The 24,314-nt window shown below is 40.8% G+C and overlaps 1 protein-coding gene and 1 long non-coding RNA gene across 2 annotated transcripts; both read right to left on the bottom strand.

The window, feature by feature from the left end:
- Positions 1-1,563: 1,563 nt before the first annotated feature.
- Positions 1,564-3,707, bottom strand: LOC127536358 (uncharacterized). The gene is made up of 3 exons (XR_007945357.1): positions 3,030-3,707; positions 2,633-2,936; positions 1,564-1,943 (listed from the first exon to the last, which is right to left on the bottom strand). It is a non-coding gene; the product is annotated as an uncharacterized LOC127536358 (long non-coding RNA).
- A 5,714-nt stretch (positions 3,708-9,421) lies between these two features.
- On the bottom strand, positions 9,422-21,817 carry gapdhs (glyceraldehyde-3-phosphate dehydrogenase, spermatogenic). The gene is made up of 11 exons (XM_022216307.2): positions 21,737-21,817; positions 13,884-13,943; positions 12,660-12,756; positions 12,209-12,315; positions 11,380-11,470; positions 11,156-11,274; positions 10,788-10,869; positions 10,528-10,679; positions 10,267-10,429; positions 10,049-10,146; positions 9,422-9,918 (listed from the first exon to the last, which is right to left on the bottom strand). Exons 2-11 carry the CDS (start codon positions 13,910-13,912, stop codon positions 9,849-9,851), a joined length of 1,008 nt encoding a protein of 335 aa, XP_022071999.1. The 5' UTR covers positions 13,913-13,943; positions 21,737-21,817; the 3' UTR covers positions 9,422-9,848.
- Between the last annotated feature and the right edge of the window lie 2,497 nt (positions 21,818-24,314).

Genomic DNA, 24,314 nt, shown 5'->3' with positions numbered 1-24,314 from the left:
CTATAACACACCAAGAGACACATCACTACTGCAAATATCCTGCTGTGAAATGGAAAAATCTCCCAAATAGAAAACTTGATATGACAGAAAAAATTCTTTAATTTTAGTAAACGGATCAAACTCATTGTGTAAAATAATAGTTAGCTGAGCAACAACTGCTGTGATTATAATGCTTAAACTGGCGCATAAACTGTGGTTCTGTGTGTGACAGCTCACTTGCCTAAAGGCATACAAAGTACACAATGTCATACCTTCATGTCGTGTCATGATGATTGTGTTTCCATAGTGGGGGTTGTTCATAATTATAAATATTTAATGATTTTCATGCTGTATTGTGTTATGCTGTGCAGAAATGTGTGCACCTTCCTTAGTCGTTTCTTAGAGACACTCAGATATATCTGCTGCTCTCTGAAGCTGGAGATATTGAATAAACTCAGAGGGGAAACTTCTACGGCTGGAAGCAACAAACTAAACTTCAACTACTGTAACTGTTTTGAGGTCTGTGCCTGCACCTCCATCAACTAAATACACACAAATTGTGTCTTTTGCACTCTGTGATGTTTATAGACGATCTGCACAGCCAGCTACTGCTACACAAACATATTCTAATCATCTAATGGTACTTTCACTTGCTCTCAAACACCATAGCTGCGTTTACTGTAACATGCACATTTTAGTGAATAACTTTGATCCATCAGATTTGCAGTGGCTTAAGGTGCGACCAGTGAGACCTCAGAGGTGGCTGTGAACCAATAGGCTCCATGATGGAGGCACCGCAGTCAACATTTAACTGATATTTATCTTGTCAGAAATTCACCTTGCAAGACAAACATGTAAACATGGGCATTTTGAAGGCTTTTAGCTTTATTTCAAATCTACTCAAGTCATAATTATGATAAGATATGATAATGTATAGCAGACAAAAAGGAAACAAAAACAGACTGACTAAATACATAAAAAACAATATGTAGTTTTCACTGAGGTGAACTGGCATCAAATTTAGGAAATAAAGAAAATAACTGGAAACAAGTGACTGCTCTTGTATTTGCTGTTGCCTACAGTAATATTGTTGTTCAGTGTAAAATCCTTAAAACCGCTTGCCTATACATAGACATGCAAATGTCCCTCTCTTTCTAACCATGCATTTACAGAGAGCGTAGTTTGAGGGCCATTAAATAACCAAGATTATTTGTTTGCTTGTTTCTTCAGAGTACAGTACATTGGTATTGACAGAGGAATTCAATTTCTAGTCAGCATTTTCGCATATTTTACAAATAAAATGACAATAACCTTCATAATTCTGATAGCCAATAAGAAAATAGGAGACTGGAGACTAAGCATTACATGAAAAAACAAACAGCATTGAATGTCAAACAGTGCATTAGGAACTCACACTACCTCAGAGTCATCAGACTGGTTCACATGAAGATTTCATTTTGATGATTAGAGATTTAGTGAAAAGCAGGTGACCAGTATTTACATTACGCCCGATGTTCATTTGAACTTTTCCAGTGGAATGTAAAAGGCTGTGAAACATCACAGAGAACAGAACGATGAAAAACTTTGCTGCCAAATATTTGTTTGTTGCAAAGATAAGAGAGTCAGATGGCATCTTCCTGTTCTCTGTGTGGTAGAGTATCTAAACATCTGTTTTCAGAAATGATTAGACATATCACAAAAAACAATAGAGAGATCTTAATCTGTTAACCTGCACACAAAACAGCATTAAGTCATCCATTATTGGTCACCATTTGCAGCCTTTTGCACATGATTTTTTTTCTTTCTGAACAGTCCCTGTACACGGAGTGGTTTGGAGCATATTTGGAAATGCTCCCACAGCGCTTCCACTGGGGAGGACACTCTGGCAGTATCTCATGGTCTCCTACCGTCTCTCCATTTAGCCACCACCACTCTCCTCCCAGAAAGCGGAGGCCTGTCCAAACCTGAGAAACACAAGACAAGATTTGAATGAGACTGGTTTTGTTTGCGGCTGCTGACATTTCATTCCACTTATGCTTTCTTAATTAGAGAGACTTCTAAATAACTACGGACAGTAATTGTTCCTCATACAGACAAGTGCATGTGCAAAATAAGCCAAACCCTGTTTGGTTTGACTATTGATCCTTTTAAAAGTGCACTGATATCTCATGGTAGCTTCTTGATAAGGCAAGAAGCTACCATAAGGCAATGCAGTCTGTTAAAATGTACAATTTACAAATTTAACAGTGTTTTATGCAGAATGCATCAATAAAGTGATACATTAAAAAAATATTTGGATTTTAATTATTTAATTTTCATTCACATGAAAACAGCAAGGGCCTCACAGTGCCGTAGTGGTTAGCACTTTCACCTCGCAGCGAGCAGATCCGTGGTTCGCATCTCGGCTTTTCCGGGATCTTTCTGTGCATGTGTGGGTTTTCTTCCTCCCGCAGTCCAAAAAATGTGCTGAGGTTAATTGATTACTCTAAATTGCTCATAGGTGTGAATGTGAGTGTGATTTTTTGTCTGTATATGTAGCCCTGCTTCAGACTGGTGACCTGTCTAGGATGTCCCCCTGCCATCGCCCGAGTCAGCTGGGATAGACTCCTCTCTGTTTTAATTGAACATATTCGTAATTGAAGTTTGCTCAAACCTCATCAGTGGTTGCTGTGTAGAGCTTGTTGTACATGACAAAGTCGTAGTCAGACGGGTCTGGCAGGCTCAGCAGGTCATAGCAATGCGTCAGGTTCCCCTTATCGTCGACACAGGATGGTTTCATTTCTCTGCAGTGTTTCAGGGCGTCCTCCCATGTCTTGTTCTCATTTATCATCACCACGCTGTCTTCATAGCAGACGAAGGAAAACTCCTCGTGGCACTCAACATAGGCCTGTTCTTGTCCTGGCCGATCTATAAAAATGACGCAGTCTTCTCTGACTTGCTCTTCTGATGCCATGCTTCTGTAGGCAGAACGATATCAAGCTTAGCAACCACATTTTATCTAATTTATATTTAAACATCTGCATAAAGATAGTTTCAAATAGGATACTCACTCGGAATTGCCTGATGCTCCCATAGAAAATCCATGGTCACCAATCCAGATCTCGGCAACTTCATTGCTGCGCATAAGGTCAGTCAGATCAGCTCTGGACGCTGTGTTCCACCCGACCATGTCAGTGAAATTTCTCTGGCAAAACAATCTGGCCTCTGTCCAGTTCAGTTTCAGATCAAACATAGGGTAAAATAGGTATTGTGGTCGTGCTTCTAAGCAGAGAGCACCAATGAGAAGGAGCAAGAGTGTGAGCTGGATGCTGCTCTTTCCCCCCATGTCTGGTCCGGTCTTCACTTCAAATCAGTTCAGAGGGCTTCTATTAGCGAGGGCAGTTTATGGTCTGTTTCTCTGCTTTTATAGTAACACGTCTGGTCAGTGTCACCTGGACACACCTCACCAGGTGCAGCTGACCAGTAGCACCTATCCACATCTGCTGGTACACTGCAGATGGACTAGTCATGACAACATTTATTTACTATTGTTTCATAGTCATTCATCTTTAAATTTTTTTTTTAATTTAACCCTTGTGTTGCCCAGGGGGTCAAACTGAACCGTTTTAAAGTTTGAAAATATGGAGGAAAAAAATACGTTCACAGTGAAACTTCTGGTGTCCACGTTCTCAACACTTTTGGGAAATTTTTGAACATTTTTTGGTGGAAAAAAGAAATATTAAAAGAAAAAGTTTCTTAAGAACATTCAGAAAAAAAATCTACCAAAATCCAGCAGATTTTGGTTGATTTTTAATATGTTTGATTTTTAATATGTTCTTAAGAAAATATTAGAACTTTTACTGATATATATGTAGTCACTTTAGATATTTTTAGGATTTTTTTGGGAAGATTTTTACTCATTTTTTGAAAATATTTAGAAAAATTTTCTTGCCAAATTCGGGGGGGATTTATTTTAAATAAAACTTTTAAGCGAAAATTGTAAGGAATTATTGGAATTTTCTTCCAGAAGGTTTTGCAAGTTTTTGGGATTTTTTTTCAGACAAGGAAACAATATTTTTGGTGCCCTTAAATGAAGACAACAGAAGGGTTAAGGTACTGTTTCCCCAACTACAGTCTAAATCTACTTTTGCATCAGGTCTATGTAAAGTTTGTGTCCACATAATGCTAATGTGACAAACTTGTAGGTTACTTCTGAACGCACTGCAGGGTTACCTGGAAAGATTATGGAGTTGTTCATCTAGTTTGATTTCTAAAAGGGTAAAAATCTAATAAAACAATTAAAGTGGATCCATATGCAGTCATGTGTGGTGCCATTAAAGACTTTGCATTTGAAAGCTTAATTCAAATCTTCTGCATTCAAAACTGTCCAGATATCAGGCTTGGATGGCAAATCAGGTCACAGGTAAATGACTGAATTTGAATCTCCTTCGAAAGAAAATGCTAATAACCACATCATTGGTCTTGGTCTAATCACTGTCCACCTGTCTATTTCTGCCTAGCTTCAGCAGACACTGTCCCGTCAAACAACACACGCAAAGCAGCTCAGAGCAGGCGAAATGAACATTTGCATTTTCCTGACAAATTTTTAGACTGCTGACAAAGACAGACGCTATGACCAAACAATGGCGACTGGAGAGATCATCCACACAACTATGTATCGTTAATATACAATAATACTAACGGTTTTCCTTTGTCTTTTTCTATTTTGTAAAATAAAAACTTTGTAGCAAAAACAAACAAAAAAAAGGTTGTAAAATGTGAATGGTAAGTTTAAGGGACAGTAAAAGGAAGACACTAAATTTAGAAACATAGCGTGCACAGAGTGTACACTAACCCACTGTGCCTTGCATCTCAGTCAACCCCATCATAGTTTTGTTAAGAAAATACATGGGGATCAAAATGCGGCAGATTTTTATCATTAATTTTAAATTTAAACAATGAAGAGAAGACAGAACACTAGCTGAGGCAGCCTAGGGAGTTTCCTCGTGCCTCCATGGGTGCAACTGAATCACAAAGCAGAACACAAACATTTTCTGCTTGTTGTAGAACAATTGTCATCATTCACAAAAGTAACCCACTGGATTTTCAGTTCCTCAGATGCTGAAGGTGCAGCCTCTTGTGTTCACTCTTTTAGCCAACAGCAGAACATTTGGTGTATTTTCAGAGTTAATAGAAGCAACTTTTGAAAATAAATAAACCTGGTGGAGGGGCAGAAATGAACATCTTCATACAGCTTTTGCTTTACATATCCAACTTTATATTAACTGCAAAAAAAAAAAAAAGGATTTTTCACCATATAGGCTTTAATATTATACTTTACTCTTGACTACAGCATCCTCTGTCTTCTCTTGGCCATTTGTTCTTTGATCTAAACATGCTTCAGTGAAAAGGTAAATCAGCTGCACTTACACCTGCATGACAGAATTAGACGAGCCCTCAGTAGAGGGCAGAACCACGCCCTCTACTGGCCAAAACCCTGTCCTCCCTATACAAATGATGCAATATGTATCAATTTTGATCATCATACGTATCTCCCTTCCTACTTGATCTGCTGACCTGTAACTTCACAACTGAGCAGGGGACATTAGACTGATCTTCAGTGCCAAGTTTGATTATCCTGACTTCAGCACTTGCAGAGATATCGGATTGGACATAGCCACATACATATACTGACAGTCAATAGAAACTTTGAGGTAGAAATGTACACAGAATTCTACTTGTAGGGGGGTTGTAATTACTCATTGTGGATTTACTGATGATCTAGTGCCCTGGTAGTTGAGATAATGATGAGTTGTCATTTTGTCATGATTCATTGTAGATGGGTTGGTCACTTTGCAAAAGTGAACCAAATACACACCAAGCAATACTCAGTGAGTATCTGCACAATTTGAGAATGGGTTTTGAAGGCCTATATAAAGGCCCAAAAAAGGCCACCATTGTTAGTCCAGTGAACAGCATCAGTGATGTAGCCAGGCGTATGAGCTGTTCCCAACCCACAATCAGAAGTCTGGTCCAAAGCATGCGCCGACGGATTGCTGCCTGCATCGAAGCAAATGGTGGCCATACTATTGACTGTTGTGACTTTGTGTTTGGCAGGTGCCATTTTCTTTTGTGAAATTCTTTATTTTGAAATCATTCTTGAAACTTTAGATTTTTGTTTCTGTATGCCAATATGCTAAACAAATGATTCATATGAAGAAAATCCAGTTTCGGGCTTCAAAATAAAAATCATGTTGAAAAATATGGTCTCAAAGTTTCTATTGACTGTCAGTGTACATACATACAGTGCCTTGTGAAAGTATTCGGCCCCCTTGAACTTTTCAACCTTTCGCCACATTTCAGGCTTCAAACATAAAGATATAAAATTGTAATTTTTTGTCAAGAATCAACAACAATTGGGACACAATCGTGAAGTGGAATGAAATTTACTGGATATTTTATACTTTTCTAACAAATAAAAAACTGAAAAGTGGGGTGTGCAATATTATTCGGCCCCTTTACTTTCAGTGCAGCAAACTCACTCCAGAAGTTCAGTGAGGATCTCTGAATGATCCAATGTTGTCCTAAATGACTGATGATGATAAATAGAATCCACCTGTGTGTAGGGTGACCATACGTCCTCTTTTGCCCAGACATGTCCTCTTTTCAGAGGCTGTCCGGCCTGTCTGGCCGGCGTTTATAAAGTCCTTCAAATGTCCGGGTTTTTGATCCCCTAAATTCCACATAACGTGAAACCGCCGCACAGCGCCGCGCTCTTGAATCGTACTGCGCAGCACTTAGAACCCATTCTCTTCTATCAGAAAATTTCCACTGCACACGCTGCGGAGCGCCAGCGCCGCGTCTCTGAAGCGCCGGTGCGCGCCACGGCGCTGGAGATTCGCTTCCTCGCAGGCTGACAGGCAGGTAGGCACACTGCGAGAGAGCACTCGAACCGAAAGAAAACGCCGAAACGCAAATGTCATTTCACTGATGAAATGCGAAAAAAAGTACCCCTGTTTTCGTCGGGGTCGTGTCAAATGGGAGGCAGAATGTACAGTCTGCAAAGCTGGGACATATGTCTCTGTGGCTAATAAGAAAAGGAAAAAGAAGGAAAAAAAGGACTGTTGACTTGAGGCATTATTTCTATATTTTTTCATTTGCCATAGACACATTATTTTGAAGAATGGGCTAACTGAACATTGAAAAATAGGCTACCTCTCCTTTTTCTTTTTGTTTAATATTTTGAGGCATTATTTCTATTTTTACATAATTGATAATTGGGAGGTTATTTTGAAGAATGGTACTCTACCTCACTTTTCCTAACTAAGGTGTAAGTGTCAGACTTAAGAGAGATGATTATTTCTTATTTTGTTAAACATCTGAATACATGTGTTCCTACACAACTTGAGTCAATAACTATTAAAGACTAGGGCATGCCATATTTGTATGTGACTGTATTGTTTAGGAGAATTGCTTTAATTTAATAAATATACTATTTATAAAGCAACTGTTTGTGAGTGTTTTGGGCTATTTTTTGTATATCCAGGTAAAGTGTTATTTTCTGGGGAATTCAGAATATCTGTTTAACTGAGTTTGAAGCACAGAAAGCCCCCTGACCCATGGAAAACCCCTAAAAATGGGGGGTGAAAATTTTTCGCGGAGCTGGAAGTGTCCTCTTTTCAGAGAAACAGAATATGGTCACCCTACCTGTGTGTAATCAAGTCTCCGTATAAATGCACCTGTTCTGTGATAGTCTCAGGGTTCTGTTTAAAGTGCAGAGAGTATCATGAAAACCAAGGAACACACCAGGCAGGTCCGAGATACTGTTGTGGAGAAGTTTAAAGCCGGATATGGATACAAAAAGATTTCCCAAGCTTTAAACATCTCAAGGAGCACTGTGCAAGCAATCATATTGAAATGGAAGGAGTATCAGACCACTGCAAATCTACCCAGACCCAGCCGTCCCTCTAAACTTTCACCTCCAACAAGGAGAAGACTGATCAGAGATGCAGCCAAGAGGCCCATGATCACTCTGGATGAACTGCAGAGATCTACAGCTGAGGTGGGAGAGTCTGTCCATAGGACAACAATCAGTCGTACACTGCACAAATCTGGCCTTTATGGAAGAGTGGCAAGAAGAAAGCCATTTCTCAAAGATATCCATAAAAAGTCTCGTTTAAAGTTTGCGACAAGCCACCTGGGAGACACACCAAACATGTGGAAGAAGGTGCTCTGGTCAGATGAAACCAAAATCCAACTTTTTGGCCACAATGCAAAACGATATGTTTGGCGTAAAAGCAACACAGCTCATCACCCTGAACACACCATCCCCACTGTCAAACATGGTGGTGGCAGCCTCATGGTTTGGGCCTGCTTTTCTTCAGCAGGGACAGGGAAGATGGTTAAAATTGATGGGAAGATGAATGGAGCCAAATACAGGACCATTCTGGAAGAAAACCTGTTGGAGTCTGCAAAAGACCTGAGACTGGGACGGAGATTTATCTTCCAACAGGACAATGATCCAAAACATAAAGCCAAATCTACAATGGAATGGTTCACAAATAAACGTATCCAGGTGTTAGAATGGCCAAGTCAAAGTCCAGACCTGAATCCAATCGAGAATCTGTGGGCAGAGCTGAAGACTGCTGTTCACAAACGCTCTCCATCCAACCTCACTGAGCTCGAGCTGTTTTGCAAGGAAGAATGGGCAAGAATTTCAGTCTCTCGATGTGCAAAACTGATAGAGACATACTCCAAGCGACTTGCAGCTGTAATTGCAGCAAAAGGTGGAGCTACAAAGTATTAATGCAAGGGGGCCGTATAATATTGCACGCCCCACTTTTCAGCTTTTTATTTGTTAAAAAAGTTTAAAATATCCAATAAATTTCGTTCCACTTCACGATTGTGTCCCACTTGTTGATTCTTGACAAAAAATTAGAATTTTATATCTTTATGTTTGAAGCCTGAAATGTGGCGAAAGGTTGAAAAGTTCAAGGGGGCCGAATACTTTCACAAGGCACTGTACATACACACATACATACATACATACTTACCCAGCCAGCCAGATACCGCACCGAATGCAGTAACCCCGCTGACGTTCGTCAGGCGTGGTTAATAAACCCATTATAGTAGCACATTAATGCTGGTAGAATATTCTTTTTATTTTCACTTGTCCCTCACAGTATTTGTATAATCCAGATAGTCTGCCTGATCACAGTAAACACAGCTGCTTGAAAAACTACTATCTGAATGTTAAGTAGCAACCAAAATACCAGTTTACAATGCAAGAGTTTAACTGAAATTTAACTGATTATTCAGTCACATTATTTGTTTAATATCAGTACCATGGTTGTATTGTAAGTCAATATTTTAAGTCACAATGAATCACAATGTAGCAGATTCCCATAAAACAAGCTTTTAGTTACAATATCTCTTTAAAAATGAACGAGTACAACCTGACAGCTTGAGGTTTTTCAAGTTTTATTTCTTTGTCTCATATTCTTAAGCAGAGTTACAGTAGGTCTGCCTCTCAGCTTCCTCCTTCCACTGGTGATTAAGTCTTTAAAACACACCAACAGTGAGATGGATACAGTAGTTACCATAGTACTGAGCCATAACGACACATCTAAAGTGGCAGTGGGAGGTGGAGATGGGGGCACACGGACACAAATACTTTCACCGACCCTTGTTTCTTCGTTAAAGGAAAAACAGATAAACTCAGACCACTGAAACACACTGCTGCTGCTGCTGCCTACGCATACTGTAGTAGAGCTAAGGGCCATGATGCTAAGACTTGGCTATGGGTGGGGCTTGTGTGTAAAACAGAAAGGAGGGGTAGAGGATGCTTGGGGGTGGTCCCTTTCCTGGCTTCCATTCTGGACAGGCAGTGCCTACTCCTTGGAGTGCATGTAGTTTAGCAGGTCAGCGACACGGCAGCTGTAGCCAAACTCATTATCATACCTGGACAGAGTCAAGGAATAAAAGGGAGAGAAATTAGTTGGGAATTTTAGAAAGGTGTGGTTTCCCTCTAAAGATTAATTCTAATTTACATTTTTACATATGAGGTTGGACAAGATATTTCAGAACTCACCAGGAAATGAGCTTGACAAAGTTGTCATTGAGGGAGATGCCAGCACCAGCATCAAAGATGGAGGAGTGGGTATCGCCAATGAAGTCAGAGGACACCACCTGCCAAACACAAATCACACAAGTCAGAGGTCAAATGAATGGAAAAGTGAAATGAATCATAATTCACTCACTGCAAGAATATATCAGCCTTATATTGGCTTTACAGTGTATCTGAAATACCTGGTCTTCGGTGTAACCCAGCACTCCCTTCATGGGTCCGTCTGCAGCCTTCTTGACAGCTTCCTTAATTTCACTGTAAGATGCAGGCTTGGAAAGGCGGCATGTCAGGTCCACTACTGACACATCAGCCACTGGCACCCTGAATGCCATCCCTGTCAGCTTACTGGAGAGAGACGACAAAAGAGAAATTTTTTGTCATTTCTTTCCTTCTTATTAATTTACTACCATGTCACAGGATTAGGGTCGTGTGCAGCTCCTTACCCGTTGAGTTCAGGGATGACTTTGCCCACTGCCTTAGCAGCACCAGTGGAGGCTGGAATGATGTTCTGGTGGGCACCACGGCCATCCCGCCAAGCCTTGGCACTGGGACCATCCACTGTCTTCTGGGTGGCTGTGTATGCATGAACTGTAGTCTACAGAGAGGAAAGTCATCAGTAACCATGAAAAGATTGTGCTCACAACAGTGAACAACATAAACTTTACATCGCATTTAAAAACTGCACATATTTACTGTAACTCACCATGAGAGCCTCCTCGATGCCAAAGTTATCGTGGATGACTTTAGCCAAGGGGGCCAGGCAGTTGGTGGTACAGGAGGCATTACTATCAACAGAAAAACAGATATGTTGCCAACTACTCAAATCTACTACAGACAATAGGAACAAATCCTATTTACCTCAAAAACGTTCATCACGTCTTCTTATTAATGCAGTAGTTTTGAGTTCTTTTGTTCAGACATAAGGTGCATAGATCGATCTCAGCTTCTTCAGAAGTGTCTCACTGACCTTATGTCTGAACAAAAGAGCTCAAAAGTACTACTATATATTATTTTCGTTTACAGTGAGGTTGTGCGGCTACATTTAGAAACTGGTTTGTGAAAAAATGGTACCTGACGATGGTCATGGAGGATGGGTCGTATTTGTCTTCATTAACTCCCATGACAAACATTGGAGCATCAGGTGAGGGGGCAGACACAACCACACGCTGTGCACCGCCCTGGATGTGAGACTGTGATTGGAGAAGAGACACAACACGCGTTCAGTAATGAGATATCTGGCGGCCTTTGTGTATTTGTCTGTGCATCTGTGCATGCGTTGATGTGTTTGTACGTACAGTGGCCTTATCGATACTGAGGAAGACTCCAGTGGACTCAACAACATATTTAGCTCCAGCCTTTCCCCAGGGGATCTCAGCTGGCTTCATACTAGAGACAAAAAACCAAATGGGTCAGTCTACAGTGAAATGATCCTAAATTTGAGAGACAGACAAAAAACGTCAAAAATAGTGCAAAGGCAGAAAGAAAGGAGCAAAACGATGAGTTAGTTACATAACGTGTAAGAGAAAGTGAAGAACAGTAATGCTGCTATTTTGTTAGAATAGTACACACTGTGCTTTCTAAATAAGTGTGCAGAACCTCTTTGAATAATTTAATACAAGAGAAGAAATATACAATTTTTCATTTCACACTCTGGGATACAGAAGTACCTTAACAACTTGGCGCATCGTCCTCAAAGAACTGCTATGAAAGAGGATTGTGAACTACTATAAAAATAGTTTTGGTTTGCCTTTTGCAGAGCTGAGACGGCATCACTCAATGGACCAAAACAACAGCTGGTTCAAAGGCTGGTGGGATCAGCTGTATGAGTGAGGCCATGGGCAGCAGAAAGCATCATTCCACTGCCAATAGTCCAATAAGAATAATAAAGACCAGCAGGTCAGACTGGAATTAAAGTCTCACCTTAAACGTGAGACTTGTGTCCAAGTATGTAACTAAACTAAACTTTTACATGGGTGTCTTAGAAGAAATTGTACTGGTGTAGGAATTGGTAGAAAACGTTCTTATGATACAAAACATGATCTGTTTTCAGCTTTGCTCCACACTGCTATTAACTTATATCACTATAATAACTGCCACTAGCCATTCAACATTATCTTCACTTACCACTGGAAAACAGAGATGGCATTGCCGTCGACTACAAGCTTGTCATCTTCGGTGGAGACCTCACCATGGTAACGGCCATGGGTGGAGTCATACTTGAACATGTAGACCTAGAGGGACGCAGGAGGACAATGATGGGGTTATCATGGTGAATGCTTGAAGACGTTAATACATATATTCATTACAACAGCACACAGTCTACCTAAAGTACTGTTTAAATCCCAAATATGACAAAGTGATTACAACTAAATGATAAATAAGCTACTGTGCCAGCAAAATGTGTTAACACCGAAGTATTTAAGTCATATTTAGTTTGTGTATCGCTGACATTTACTTGGCTATGGGTCACTTCTTGGCCTATTTCAACAAAACATACTGACATTAAATCTTGTCTTAATGCTTAACATGGATTTAAGTGTGTGTTGTGGATAATTTAGCAATAAGTCTGTCTCACCATGTACTGCAAGTCAATGAAGGGGTCATTGATGGCTACAACTTTGATGCCTTTCTTAAGGCAGGCCCTCAGGACCAGGCGGCCAATACGACCGAATCTGTGGAAAAAGAAGGGAGACAGAGAGATTAATAATAGTTGCTTTGGGAGAATGGTGGGAAACTTCCTCAGGATGTCAGACTACTCCTGGGACCAAACATGAATCTTCTAACAGCCTCAAAGTTTGGTTTGCCTGCTTGAGAGTGGCTGCTTATCAACCGTGATGGACAAGTACGATGGATTAAAGTTGCAAGGTTTTGAACAACATTGTTGTGATGAATAGCAGCAAAGTCATTGAGTCACACCCCTGTGTGTGTTGAAATCTGAGCTTTTCATTGCATGTAATTGCAAGTTTGTCCATGTGAGTCCCTTTTTTTGAAACTTGATGTTAAAAATGTATGCTTTATATTTAGTTATGTACACGTGTTTCATTTCAACTCAGCGAGAGTTTCTCCTGTTGTTTTGAGGCTCTCCTCTACTATTCCTTGTCCACTTATGTCTGTTTCCACCCAAAGATGTGAACTGGTCTGTCCACAGGTGATCCAGTCTGTCCATGTGTCCAGTGAACCACGGAAACAGACACGCACAGATCATGAGTGCAGAGGAGAGACAGTTGTGAAATGAAGATGATGTTACATCAATCGACTGAAACTACAATGCTTATGTAGTTTGTGGCTGTATTATTTTTTGACTCTCGTGTTCAAAACCCTAATGGTTGCAAATGAAAGTGAAGGGAGGGAGGAGATGTCGCTGATAGACCTGTTGGCTTTGGTCTGATATACTGGTGCTCCAGCGACACCCAGTGGTTGTGAATGTGCACAGAGAACCTATAATACATTATAAGACAGGGATGAAAAGAACACATCACCACAGTAAACCTATTAAATGAAGAAACCCAGACGACAGCATGGACTCCAAATCACTAACAAGTAATCAAAGAGAACCACAGCTTTTCCTGTAAAATTATTATTTCACGCAAATCAACTTCTTTTGTTTTAGAGAACAGAGCACTGCAAGTGCATTTGCCCTTTTTCATGCCCTTTTTGGTGCATTTACCAAACACCTCAAATTGTTTTGGAAGCAGTGACCACTGCTTCCAAAATATCTGTTACTCAGGTTCCATTGCAAACATCCTAAAATCAGCCTGAATTGTCCTGTTTATAATGTGTGTGTGTGTTTAAAACTCACCCATTGATTCCAACTTGGAGGTCTGACATGGCTGCTGCTGCTTAGTGGATGTAGAGTTACCTGAGGGGGAAAAAAAAAACATAAACACAGTAGAAAGACAACTACTACTGATTGTTGTATATTATTACATGTATAATTAAAGGGGCACTTTTTAGCATTTATCCTGCAATGTGGAAAACCATAAAATGCTGTATGCTACATCGGACAATCGACTGATCACTAATCTGTTCTTAACATCAGATTTCACTGCAACACAATGCCCTCTCTTCTTTGTGACTTGGTTTGAAAATCAGATAATAAGCTTTAAAACATATAAAACACCCGTCATGTAGCTTCCAAAGTCAGTCAGTCTGTGATAAATTAGCTAATGACAGAAAACAACACAAAGGTGGCGTACCAAAATGCAAAAGCTCGACTCAAAGTGTTTAAGGGTCAGTGGAGGAAAATACAGGTTTGTTTTTTTTACAGGCAGCTGCTGCAGGAGGAGGGAGGTGTTGGATCACGTAGCTGCATGTTTTGAGAACAATGGGAGAAGAAGGGAGGGAGAAAGTAGTAGGTATGCAATGCAGCAAGCACAGACTTGTCTACAAACTGAATACAGAGGAAGCCTGGCCTAGAACCCACTATGTGACCTCCTTTTCACTCTGCTTTCCTCTCCTTTTGATACCTCCTCCTCCTCCTATATTTTCTACCATTTCCGTCCCCTCTCCGCTCTTTACTTCTAATCCTTCATCTGCTCACTATAAGCACCTTAAATATATTAAGTCATGTGACATGTTCTAGGTGCAACACACCAGAAGCTTTGACACAACAATGGCTGTCTGTCCTGTGTGTGTGTGACTGACACAGGTACACCTATGGGCAGCAAGGACTGACCTTGAAAGTGGTTGGTTGTCACTTTAGACTACTGTAATCTCCTAATCTGTTGTGTGTGTGTCTGTGCGGGTGCATGTGTGTCTCCGCAGGAGGCATATGGGACAGGCTGTCGCTCTGGTGAAATGCATTGTGGGTGCACTTTAAATAGATTGAAGAGGGAACCAGATTAGGGTAAATCATCTCCCTCTTTCTCCCACATGCTGTCAAACAATGAAAAATGAGGACCTGGAACATTTCAACCTGAGTTTATCAACAGAAGCACAACATGCAGATAGATGGCTACTTGTTAACGGTTAAAATCAAGTAATTCAATGGTCTGCACTAGAAATGCCTCAATGGCTTCAACTGGGAGATTTTTCACAGGGTTATTTATCCTGTTTACTTGTTTCTATGTTGTTCTTCCTGTCTGCCTTTCTTCAGTACTTTCCTTTCGAGGTAGAGCAGCCATTTTGTGTTCTGCTGCTAGCATTCCCTATAGAAGGTCAACAAAGGCAAGGGGGGGGCATACACTATGACCATGCAGTCCTCACATTTCTCTATTACCTATTGTGCCTTTGCAGAATTGTGCAGTGACCTTCCTTCTCTCTTTTCTCTTTCTTGAAATTTCCTTCCCCTGCCCCGTTTCACAATTGATCTCGCTCATTGGCTTTGTCTTTTCTCTCTATACCACCTTCTAATTTTTCCCCATAGCAGAAAAGTTGCCCTTGGTTTCCAAAACAAAATGGCTGGTTTACTGAGAAACGGCACTACTTTTTATAGCAGTTTAGGCTTTTCTGCTTTTGCTAAAACAGAAGGAAAACTGGGCTGTACAAATAGTACAGAAAGTCTTGAATAGTGCTTGAAAGTCAGAAACTGTTCATACGCAATTTTTTAAACAAACAGCAAATCTCCAAATGGAGCAAAAGAAATAAAAAGTAGACAAAAAAATTTATAGGAAACTTTCTCAACTTGATTTCTACAGTGAGGAGCACTGCATTGCGCTGCCTTCATGAACAAACTATCCCTTTACTTCTCTCCCTGCACATATTCAGGGAGCTCATGCTCCCTAAGAAAAAGTAACAGGTGAGACTGTGCATGTAAATTTAGTAGTTTAGTTCAAAGGTATGTGATGTTTAAAAAACTGATAACTCTTTAATTGTGATGTCTGAGGTGTAGATTTAACTGCTTTGTTAGTCAAACATATAATATCACAGATTTTCATGTACATTTATGGTGAAATACGTAAAAGTTGTTGATGACAGGCTAAAAAAAAGATTGCAACAGTCATATGTCTTATTTTTGTTTAGAACTCTGTAAACACGTTAATTTCCCTGTATACAATAAACCCCACTATAAGACTATTTTAAAGTAGGAAAAAACCTGCTTTCCAGCCAGCAGCTCTTTCAGCTGTAGCCCAATCAGTCCTGGTCTGGTATTCAGCCCACACTCTCTGACAGCACTCACACGGACATGCCACAGCTCACAGAGGCAGCATTGTGCAGAGAGTAGCAGAGAGGTTACACGTTTTTAACTGCAGCTTGCAATCTGGTGGCACTCATTAAACTAGTCAAAGAAGAGGCAGGCAGACATACTACGTGTAGTAAAACATTCTTCAGTCTTTGCACAGACCTTGCAAGCACTGACTTGAAGAATGAGCAAAAGAATCCTTCTCTGGCCTACAGACATGTTTATTCATGTTGTATATTTAACATGGGGCTCTATGAGAATTGCCTCCCTTTTGGAGCCAGTTTCATGTGGCCATTCAATGAACTGCAGCTGTGGCATTTGGGCACTGGCTTAATTTTTCAACCCTACAGGCTGGGTGCAACCATTTCTAAGTCTGAAGAGCTAGAGAAGAACTAACTAGTCAGTGTTCATTAACAAAAGACTCACTTTTCTCCTCTGCCTATTTCATTCTGGTTTTCATCAATTGTGTTACCTCATCTTTCTCCTTATTCAGTTGGTTTCCTCTTTACCTGTTCCCTTTAACCCCCATTCCCTGCCGTCTCCTTTTTTAGTATCACCTAATTCTCCCTCATTTGTCTGGCACTGTGTTACAACTCTCTCCTCCCCCTATTCCCACCACCCAAACTAGTCAATAAAATTCAGCACCCTCCCTATTTGCTGCCACTCTTTGTCCGTCTAGTCCTTATCACATCCCTTCCCCCCTGCATCCCACAACCCATTTTCCTCACACAAACCACATGAGTGCAGAATGGGGTCACCATGTATGTGTACGCGCACTAGAGAGACCACTGGGGGACAGATGACTCAAAACCAGTGGACCAGAAAAGTGTGGAGACAATTGGCTGCATCAGGTGGAAAAATCTCTGAACTGTGAGTAGAAGTACAAGAAGAGAGGAACATGACACAGCAGCTCAGCTAATACCTGCTCTGATATCAAGCACTGACGCTTTGAATAAGCGCTTTGAAGAAACACTGAATCTTCTTCGTCTGTAATACGTCAACGTCTCTTAGGAATGTTTGGACAATGTGGACTCTCCAGTAACTTCCTGCACACCCTTATTAGTAGATAAGTATTTGTAGCACAGCTGATCTACTGCATAACAGCATTAAGACTCATATATAGACAGAACACAGACTAAATCCCTCAACAATTCATTGTATTTCTTCCAGGAGCAGTTTAGAGTAAAGTTAGCATGATCATTCTTTGCTTCACCTCAGTTTGTGCATTCATTAGGAATTTGTCAGAGTGAATGAACTCAGTCACCCTCTTCCTAGTTTTTGTGCACAGCACCACTCTCCTTGTCTTCCTCTTTAACCCACACCTCTTTCAGCTTTTTTAGTCTATTCAAACCTTCCTCCAGCTTTCTATTGCTCTGTCACACCTTCTTTCTCTCCGGTGTTTTTCCACTGCAGTGGATTGATAGGCCAGAGGCCAGACTGACTATCCAATTAGGTCATGTCTTTTCTTCTTCCCCGCCTCCTGGTGAATCTCATGAATACAAACTAGTGGAGTCACTCTTTTTGCAGGCAGCTTAGGAGTTTTACTTCTGGTTGTCTCTTCTTTCATTTCCTCTTTAGCAGCAAACCTGCATCCTCTCTTTTTATGGTGTCATCACTAAGGCAGTGTCACTTGCTGCTGTAAACTAGTCAGTCACATGTCCACGACCATCACACAAGCACTGCAGGCTATGTCCTTCTCAGCAGGTGTGGCAAGGACAGAACGATAAGAGGCCTATGGCTTCCGAGGCATTTCATCAGAGACAAATTAGTTTTATAAGCAGACGGTGTATTCCTATGACCGCATAGACACAATATAAGGGGATAAAACGAATAAAGTAAGGCCTAATGTGGTTTAACAAGGATTTGTTCATCTGCACAAACGTATAAACATGCACCAGCTGTCATGAATTAGTAAAAGGTGTGCTGTATCAAACTACAGAGGAAGAGACACAATCGACAACTGAGCATGGGTAGGAGTAGACAATATAGTGTATGAGCTTATGCCAGACAGATCTTTCCTAAGGTTCAGTTTCTGTTATTTGCCTCCTTGTTGCATAAGATACAGTGCAGTAGCACAGTTTTATGCACCATTTACTACCTGTCTCATAGGATGTTAGCTAGATGCAAAAACCTACCTGAATGTAACTGCAGTATAAAAAATTAGAAGGCAAAACAGCTTAGTTGGTGGAGCAGGGCCCTTTTACATCATAGCTGTGTGCTTCCTTCCCTGCTGTATGGTTTATTTCCCTAAATTTCTGACGGTTATTCAGACTGCTGAGTCACTGTGGCATTCCTTCTCACTCACACACATCCTGGACAAGTGGGCTGGTCGATAAAAAAGCTGCACAGCACAATCAAGAGGGGGACTCAAACTCACCACAGCCTTAGAACAGCTACTCTGTCTTTAAGGGGAAAACACGAATTGATCTAGACCCAACAACTCATAACCGCTTCAGAAAGAACCAATGATTCAAGTCCTTGGTTTCCTGCATGACAAACATCACCAGCAAGACATTATAGATGAAAAAATCAGTTTATATAGATACTTTACAACTACAATCTGTGAAAAGCTTGTCCACATCTACAATAACTGTGGAGACCTTACAGCTTTGCACTTGTATAAAAGCCATGTGGCTTGTGTGTTCATATGTCCATAATAACATGGTTGTAGTCTGTTATACTGGAATGACAATGTATTGCAGGCTGGTTACAGCGAGAGTCCCTATATTATCAGAGTAACGACAACTGGGGATTTGACGCCATTTTGTTTCGATTCACCCAATATGGGACGCACAGCGCGAGGTGCACATTCACGAAAACTAGCTATTTGTGGATTGCTTACTGATTTCAAGACATGTTTTGGACAAAATATTTTACTGGCTTGTTTTGTCTGGATGTCCAAGGTTGGATTATGGCCGTTTTTTGTGGAATATTTTCATCTGTGACTAGTTTTGAGCCTTCAAAGGTGAGTTGTGCTGTTTACGTTATTTGCTGTTTGTTGGACAAATGTGTTTATATTATCCGCTGTGGTAATCACATCTGAAAGTGGTTTATACCGGCGGATTCATGAGAATCTAAGCTTTCGATGGGTGTATAATATTTCTATCATAGAGTTTGCAGCTTCGGTCAATTTAGCAAAATACATTTGCACATACGGGCTGCTGAAGTTTAACGGGGTAACCCGTTAAACTTCAGCGGCCCGTATTTCATGCATGGAGATGCATGAAAATGGTCAAAGTCAAAATAACCACAACTGCCTAAAATCACATCAAACTTTTCTGTCATTCACCCATACATCATAACATAAAAGTACATACATGGGACTAACCTGGCACAAAAACGATGATGAAGTCAGTTTCCATCCCACTCTTTGGACTTTATTTTCCCACATTTTCCTTCTTTCACTATTACTGGGAAATCTAAACATGTGGATTCCCTTCTCCAATCGATTTGTGCACCCAAAGGCACAACAGCCCGTCATTTTTCAGGTATTTAGGAAGCGAAAAAGACCTAGAATTACTCTCTGTGGTGTAAACAACGTTAACAGGAAAACCCTGCGTTCATGAATAGGAAACAAAATGGCGCCTATACATCACGTGACCAAAATTTTTTGGACTCGTCATGTTGATACTCTGATAATATAGGGACTCTAGTTACAGCTAGTCTCATTTCCTAATGGCTTACTCCTTGCTCACCAGAAGGACAGCGTGTCTGTAACATAGTCAGACCCTGATGATTACATGCCAGATGTCTGACTGACATTCACATCTACAGCACTTGGAAGAGCAGAATGAGTATCAAAGTAATTCGGAGAGGTGCTAAAATTATACAAAATGTGATATATTTCATATTAAACTTACATATGTATTTTGAGATTCTGCTTATTGGAAGGTTATAATACTGTAAATAAATTCAATATTATCTAGTGAAGAATGACACATGTGCTAAATTCCTTCCGCCACGGGCTGAAGGGCCTCATCATCTTAGAAAAGCACATCAGCTAGCAGATAGCAGATCTTGGCTGCTAGGAAGATGCTATAATGCTGCTATTTGTGACCTCCAGTCATTCAGAGTCAGTTAAGATGTGTGATTGTCCAATCATGACTACAATGTAAATTATTGATTTCAGGTCAATAAGGAGTTGGAGATTTAGGATTAAGAGCTGAGCAGCATCACTCCAGCAGTTCTGGGCCTGCTGTGACCTTCACCAGCTGGAGTAATGACCTTCAACATTGTCTATAGGTAACATACCTACATGAAACACATCAAAGTAACTACAACGAATATGCAACTCCTTGCAGTAATTAATTACATAATATTACTCAGATCGTTATTATAAGTAATGCAGAATGACGGAGAATCATTAAGCTCCCATTCCCAGGCTTTTATAGTTTTATATCCTTCATTCTCCTCTTTTTAATGATCCCTCACTGAACACGGTTGGCTGAGTGGTTTGGTAGCTTAACGAATCAGATATAAAAAATAAAAGTAAATGTGTCATATTACTGCTTTGAAGAGCGCAGGCCGCTTCAAAAACCGCATCAACAGGTCTGTGTCGAGTATGAAGTCAAAACTGCGGCAGAATCATGCGACACTTTTCTCTGCCCTTCAGGAGGACACATTCAGGAAGCATCTCTCATCGTTGCACATGAAACGAAGCCAGGGTGGCTCATTTTGCCCCGTTTTTCTTGTTGCATCATTGCGGCCTCTTGACTCATCTCTGAATGGTGGACAGACTTCATGATGAACACCGGAGGAGGCACGTAGCTGCTCCTCTGTCCGCGCACTCTCATTCAGTCAGTCATTACAGCTAGACTGCACTACTACTACATCATTAAAACACCGTTTTACTGCAAATCGGTTTTTATTTCAACTCTTTCACATCATTTTCCTGTGTGCTAACCGCGGTACTATACATTCTTGCAGGTTACATAACATGACGCCTAATCCACTTCCGCAGATGCAGCACTGCGAGCTGCCAATGTCACGATACCCGCTTAGCAGGAGACTCTTTAGCTCCAGATGAATGATTTATAGCCTGCACAAGCCTCCCCATGCTGAATTCTCCTTTACAATAAGCCTAATTTCTATCGTATTTTTGTACTTTGAGGTGGATTTCAGCTAAAGCTAAATGATGCAGCATTATACAACCTCCCTCCAGAGGAGAAGGCCACGGCCGCATCCCCTCCCATCCCTTCCTGTTACGTTAAAACGAGCACAAAATGGCTGTTTTAGAAATAATAAATGACCTTTACGGCACTCTCTCATTCCGTCCCCTCTCTGGAGGTCTCCACACGGATAATTACAAATGCAGCTGGGTGCACAGTAAGCTTCCCCAAGTAATGCAGCATTTATTTAACGATAAAAAATTGTATTAAAATCTATCATAACTTGATGTTGCTACGACACAGTAACGACAGCGCAACCAGGATGAATTAACACCCAGCAATCTGGAGCTGTAAATATCTCTGAAGCTTCACTAAGGATACTTCTTTTTGAAGATTCTGAGGCAGTGCGTTGTTTCGGCTTACCTCTCTGCTGATGCCGCTTGAGTCTGTGTGCGCGCTTCTCTGAGCCGCCTTCCGCTTTTATAGAGGACACGTGCCTCCGGGAGCCTGGTCGCCTGGGCGACGTGACGTCACGGCCCCTTTGCCATTGGGATCCATTCTGAACGAGGGGTCGGTCACGAGCGCCGAGCGGCTGTCATAGCAACCACAGGATGAGACACTACTCTGGTTCAGGTTGTTGTAAGGTTGTTAGAGAAGAGAGGCTGTGTTGTTAATATGCAGGAGAATTTAAACCAGGGAGAAGAGAAGATAAACCTTTATTAATCCCACTGGAAGCAAAGCAAATGTGATACAAACTCAAAAACACACCAAATACACAAGTACTAGTTATGCACGTAACAGTATTGCACGTCATTTTTAATGTATATATTATTTAATGAATTGAAATACTGTGAGATGTATTTATGTTACATAGTTTATCATTGTTATTGCACAGATTGAGAGAGGAAGTGATGTGGAATGATGAAGCATTTTTTCCCCGCCACATTGGACGGATGTGATGAAACACACGTTGCTTGATGCACGTAATAACAGAAAACTACGCTTGCAGCAATATACTGAATTCATGCTGTTGGTAGTCCGGTCCTTCCCTGTATGTGGCAAAGACTGCAGGTTTGTAGAGCCAAATGTTGTGTAACCAGGCCTCTGCTGTGCACTGGTCTGTAAAGGACTGTAGAGTGCATCTCCTATGGATACAGCATGTATGTGTGTGTGTGTGTGGCCATAAGGATGGATGCAACACCAGAAGCCATGAATTCATTTCACGTTTCCATGGGGACAGGCTGTTCTGCTGCTAAACTGGCTTGTGTGACTGTATGTAGACAGATGTAGATACCTTATTCTGTCAAGGAATCCACTAGCTCACATTTTACATTCAGGAAAGATGAATGTATGACAAAAAATGGTTGGAGAAAAAACATGCCAAATTGCTAATATTTACAATAAAGGTGTAAATTGTTATTTACAACAAAAAAGGGTGCTAAATCGCTGATATTTGCAGTAAAAAGTAGTATTAAAAAGGTCTAAGACAGAAGTAATAGTAAGCAATGTGTGTCAGCATGTGTCACTATACAAAAATCATCCATCCATCCATCCATTCTCTATACACCGCTTTATCCTCACTAGGGTCATGGGGGGTGCTGGAGCCTATCTCAGCTGACTCCGGTGAAGGCAAGAGACACCCTGGACAGGTTGCCAGTCTGTCACAGGGCCACATATGCAGACAAACAATCACTCTCACATTCATACCTATGGGCAATTTAGAGTAATCAATTAACCTCAGCATATTTTTGGACTGTGGGAGGAAGCCGGAGTGCCCGGAGAAAACCCATGCATGCACAGGGAGAACATGCAAACTCCATGCAGAAAGATCCCCAGGCCCAGGTCAGGATTTGAATTGGGGATCTTCTTGCTGCAAGGTGAAAGTGCTAACCACTACTCTACTGTGCAGTCACTATACGAAATGCAGCAAGTAATAATAGGCTATTAAAAACCATGTATTATTATGTGGGTTGTGTTCATTTGCATCCTTCTATCAGCATATTTAATAAAGTCTCCTGTTTTGTAGGCTTCCTCTCCCTCCTCATGTCAGAGCACGTGTCTCACAGAGAACAGGCCTACGTGATGCAGGATGTGTACAGTGGAGTAGAGTAACATGGGAAATCCCTGCAGCGCAGCAACGAGGAAGGACGACTCGATCGACGACATCCTCTTTGGCATTTCATCATCTCCGGTTGGCGTTTGACTTGCGCAGTGTAGAACAGGCGGGTCCTTGTTGCGGTGGAGATGTTTTTAATGAATCCAGTTTAACGTAGTTTAGGCTGGTAACCGCTTTAGATTTCTCTCTCAGAGGAGAAATATTTTCCCATGTAGTGTGAAGATTTTTTAGACCTACAGCGCCCTCTCTGGGTCCACTTGTACACTGCCGTTTAAAAATTTTGGGTTATTTAGATAATTTCATGTTTTCCATGAAAACTCACACTCAATAATTGTACTAGGGTTTTCTAATCATCAATTAGCCTTTCATCATCATTAGCTAACACAATGTAGCATTAGAACACAGGAGTGATGGTTGCAGGAAATGTTCCTCTGTACCCTTATGTAGATATTCCATTAAAAATCAGCCATTTTCAGCTAGAATAGTCATTTACCATGTTAACAATGACAAGACTGGATTTATGATGAATTTAATGTTATCTCCATCGAGAAAAACTGCTTTTCTTTCAGAAAAAAGGACATTTCTAAGTGACCCCAAACTGCTGAACGGTAGTGTATGTTTTATTATATCTATCTACACTTAATCCCATAATCACTCATACTATTGCCAACATTTGGATCTATAGGGAATTGTTATTGACAAATATCTTTCTTCTGGCTGGAAATGAAAGACAAGTTTGAATTATTTCTATGTATTTTTCATGTTTACTAAAATGTCCAAGATTGATTATACTTCTTCAAAATTGTCCCAAATATCTGTTCTTCTATAGCGTTCCAAATGAAGAATTTTCAGCTGTCAGTGAAAGCTTGTAGTACAACAATAAAA

Source organism: Acanthochromis polyacanthus, chromosome 12 (assembly GCF_021347895.1).
Source record: "Acanthochromis polyacanthus isolate Apoly-LR-REF ecotype Palm Island chromosome 12, KAUST_Apoly_ChrSc, whole genome shotgun sequence".
Taxonomy (NCBI): Eukaryota; Metazoa; Chordata; class Actinopteri; family Pomacentridae; genus Acanthochromis; species Acanthochromis polyacanthus.
The sequence above is the reverse complement of the archived record's forward strand: the minus strand, read 5'-3'. Positions and strand labels throughout refer to the sequence as shown.

What these genes read in the sequence shown, in the direction of transcription:
- gapdhs (XM_022216307.2), bottom strand. Translation starts at nt 13,912, where the DNA reads ATGTCAGACCTCCAAGTTGGAATCAATGG. An exon ending in TCAGTATCGATAAGGCCACT is followed by an intron (nt 11,275 to 11,379) that starts GTACGTACAAAC and finishes CTCCAATCACAG; the next exon opens with TCTCACATCCAGGGCGGTGC. An exon ending in TTTGTCAAGCTCATTTCCTG is followed by an intron (nt 9,919 to 10,048) that starts GTGAGTTCTGAA and finishes GACTCTGTCCAG; the next exon opens with GTATGATAATGAGTTTGGCT.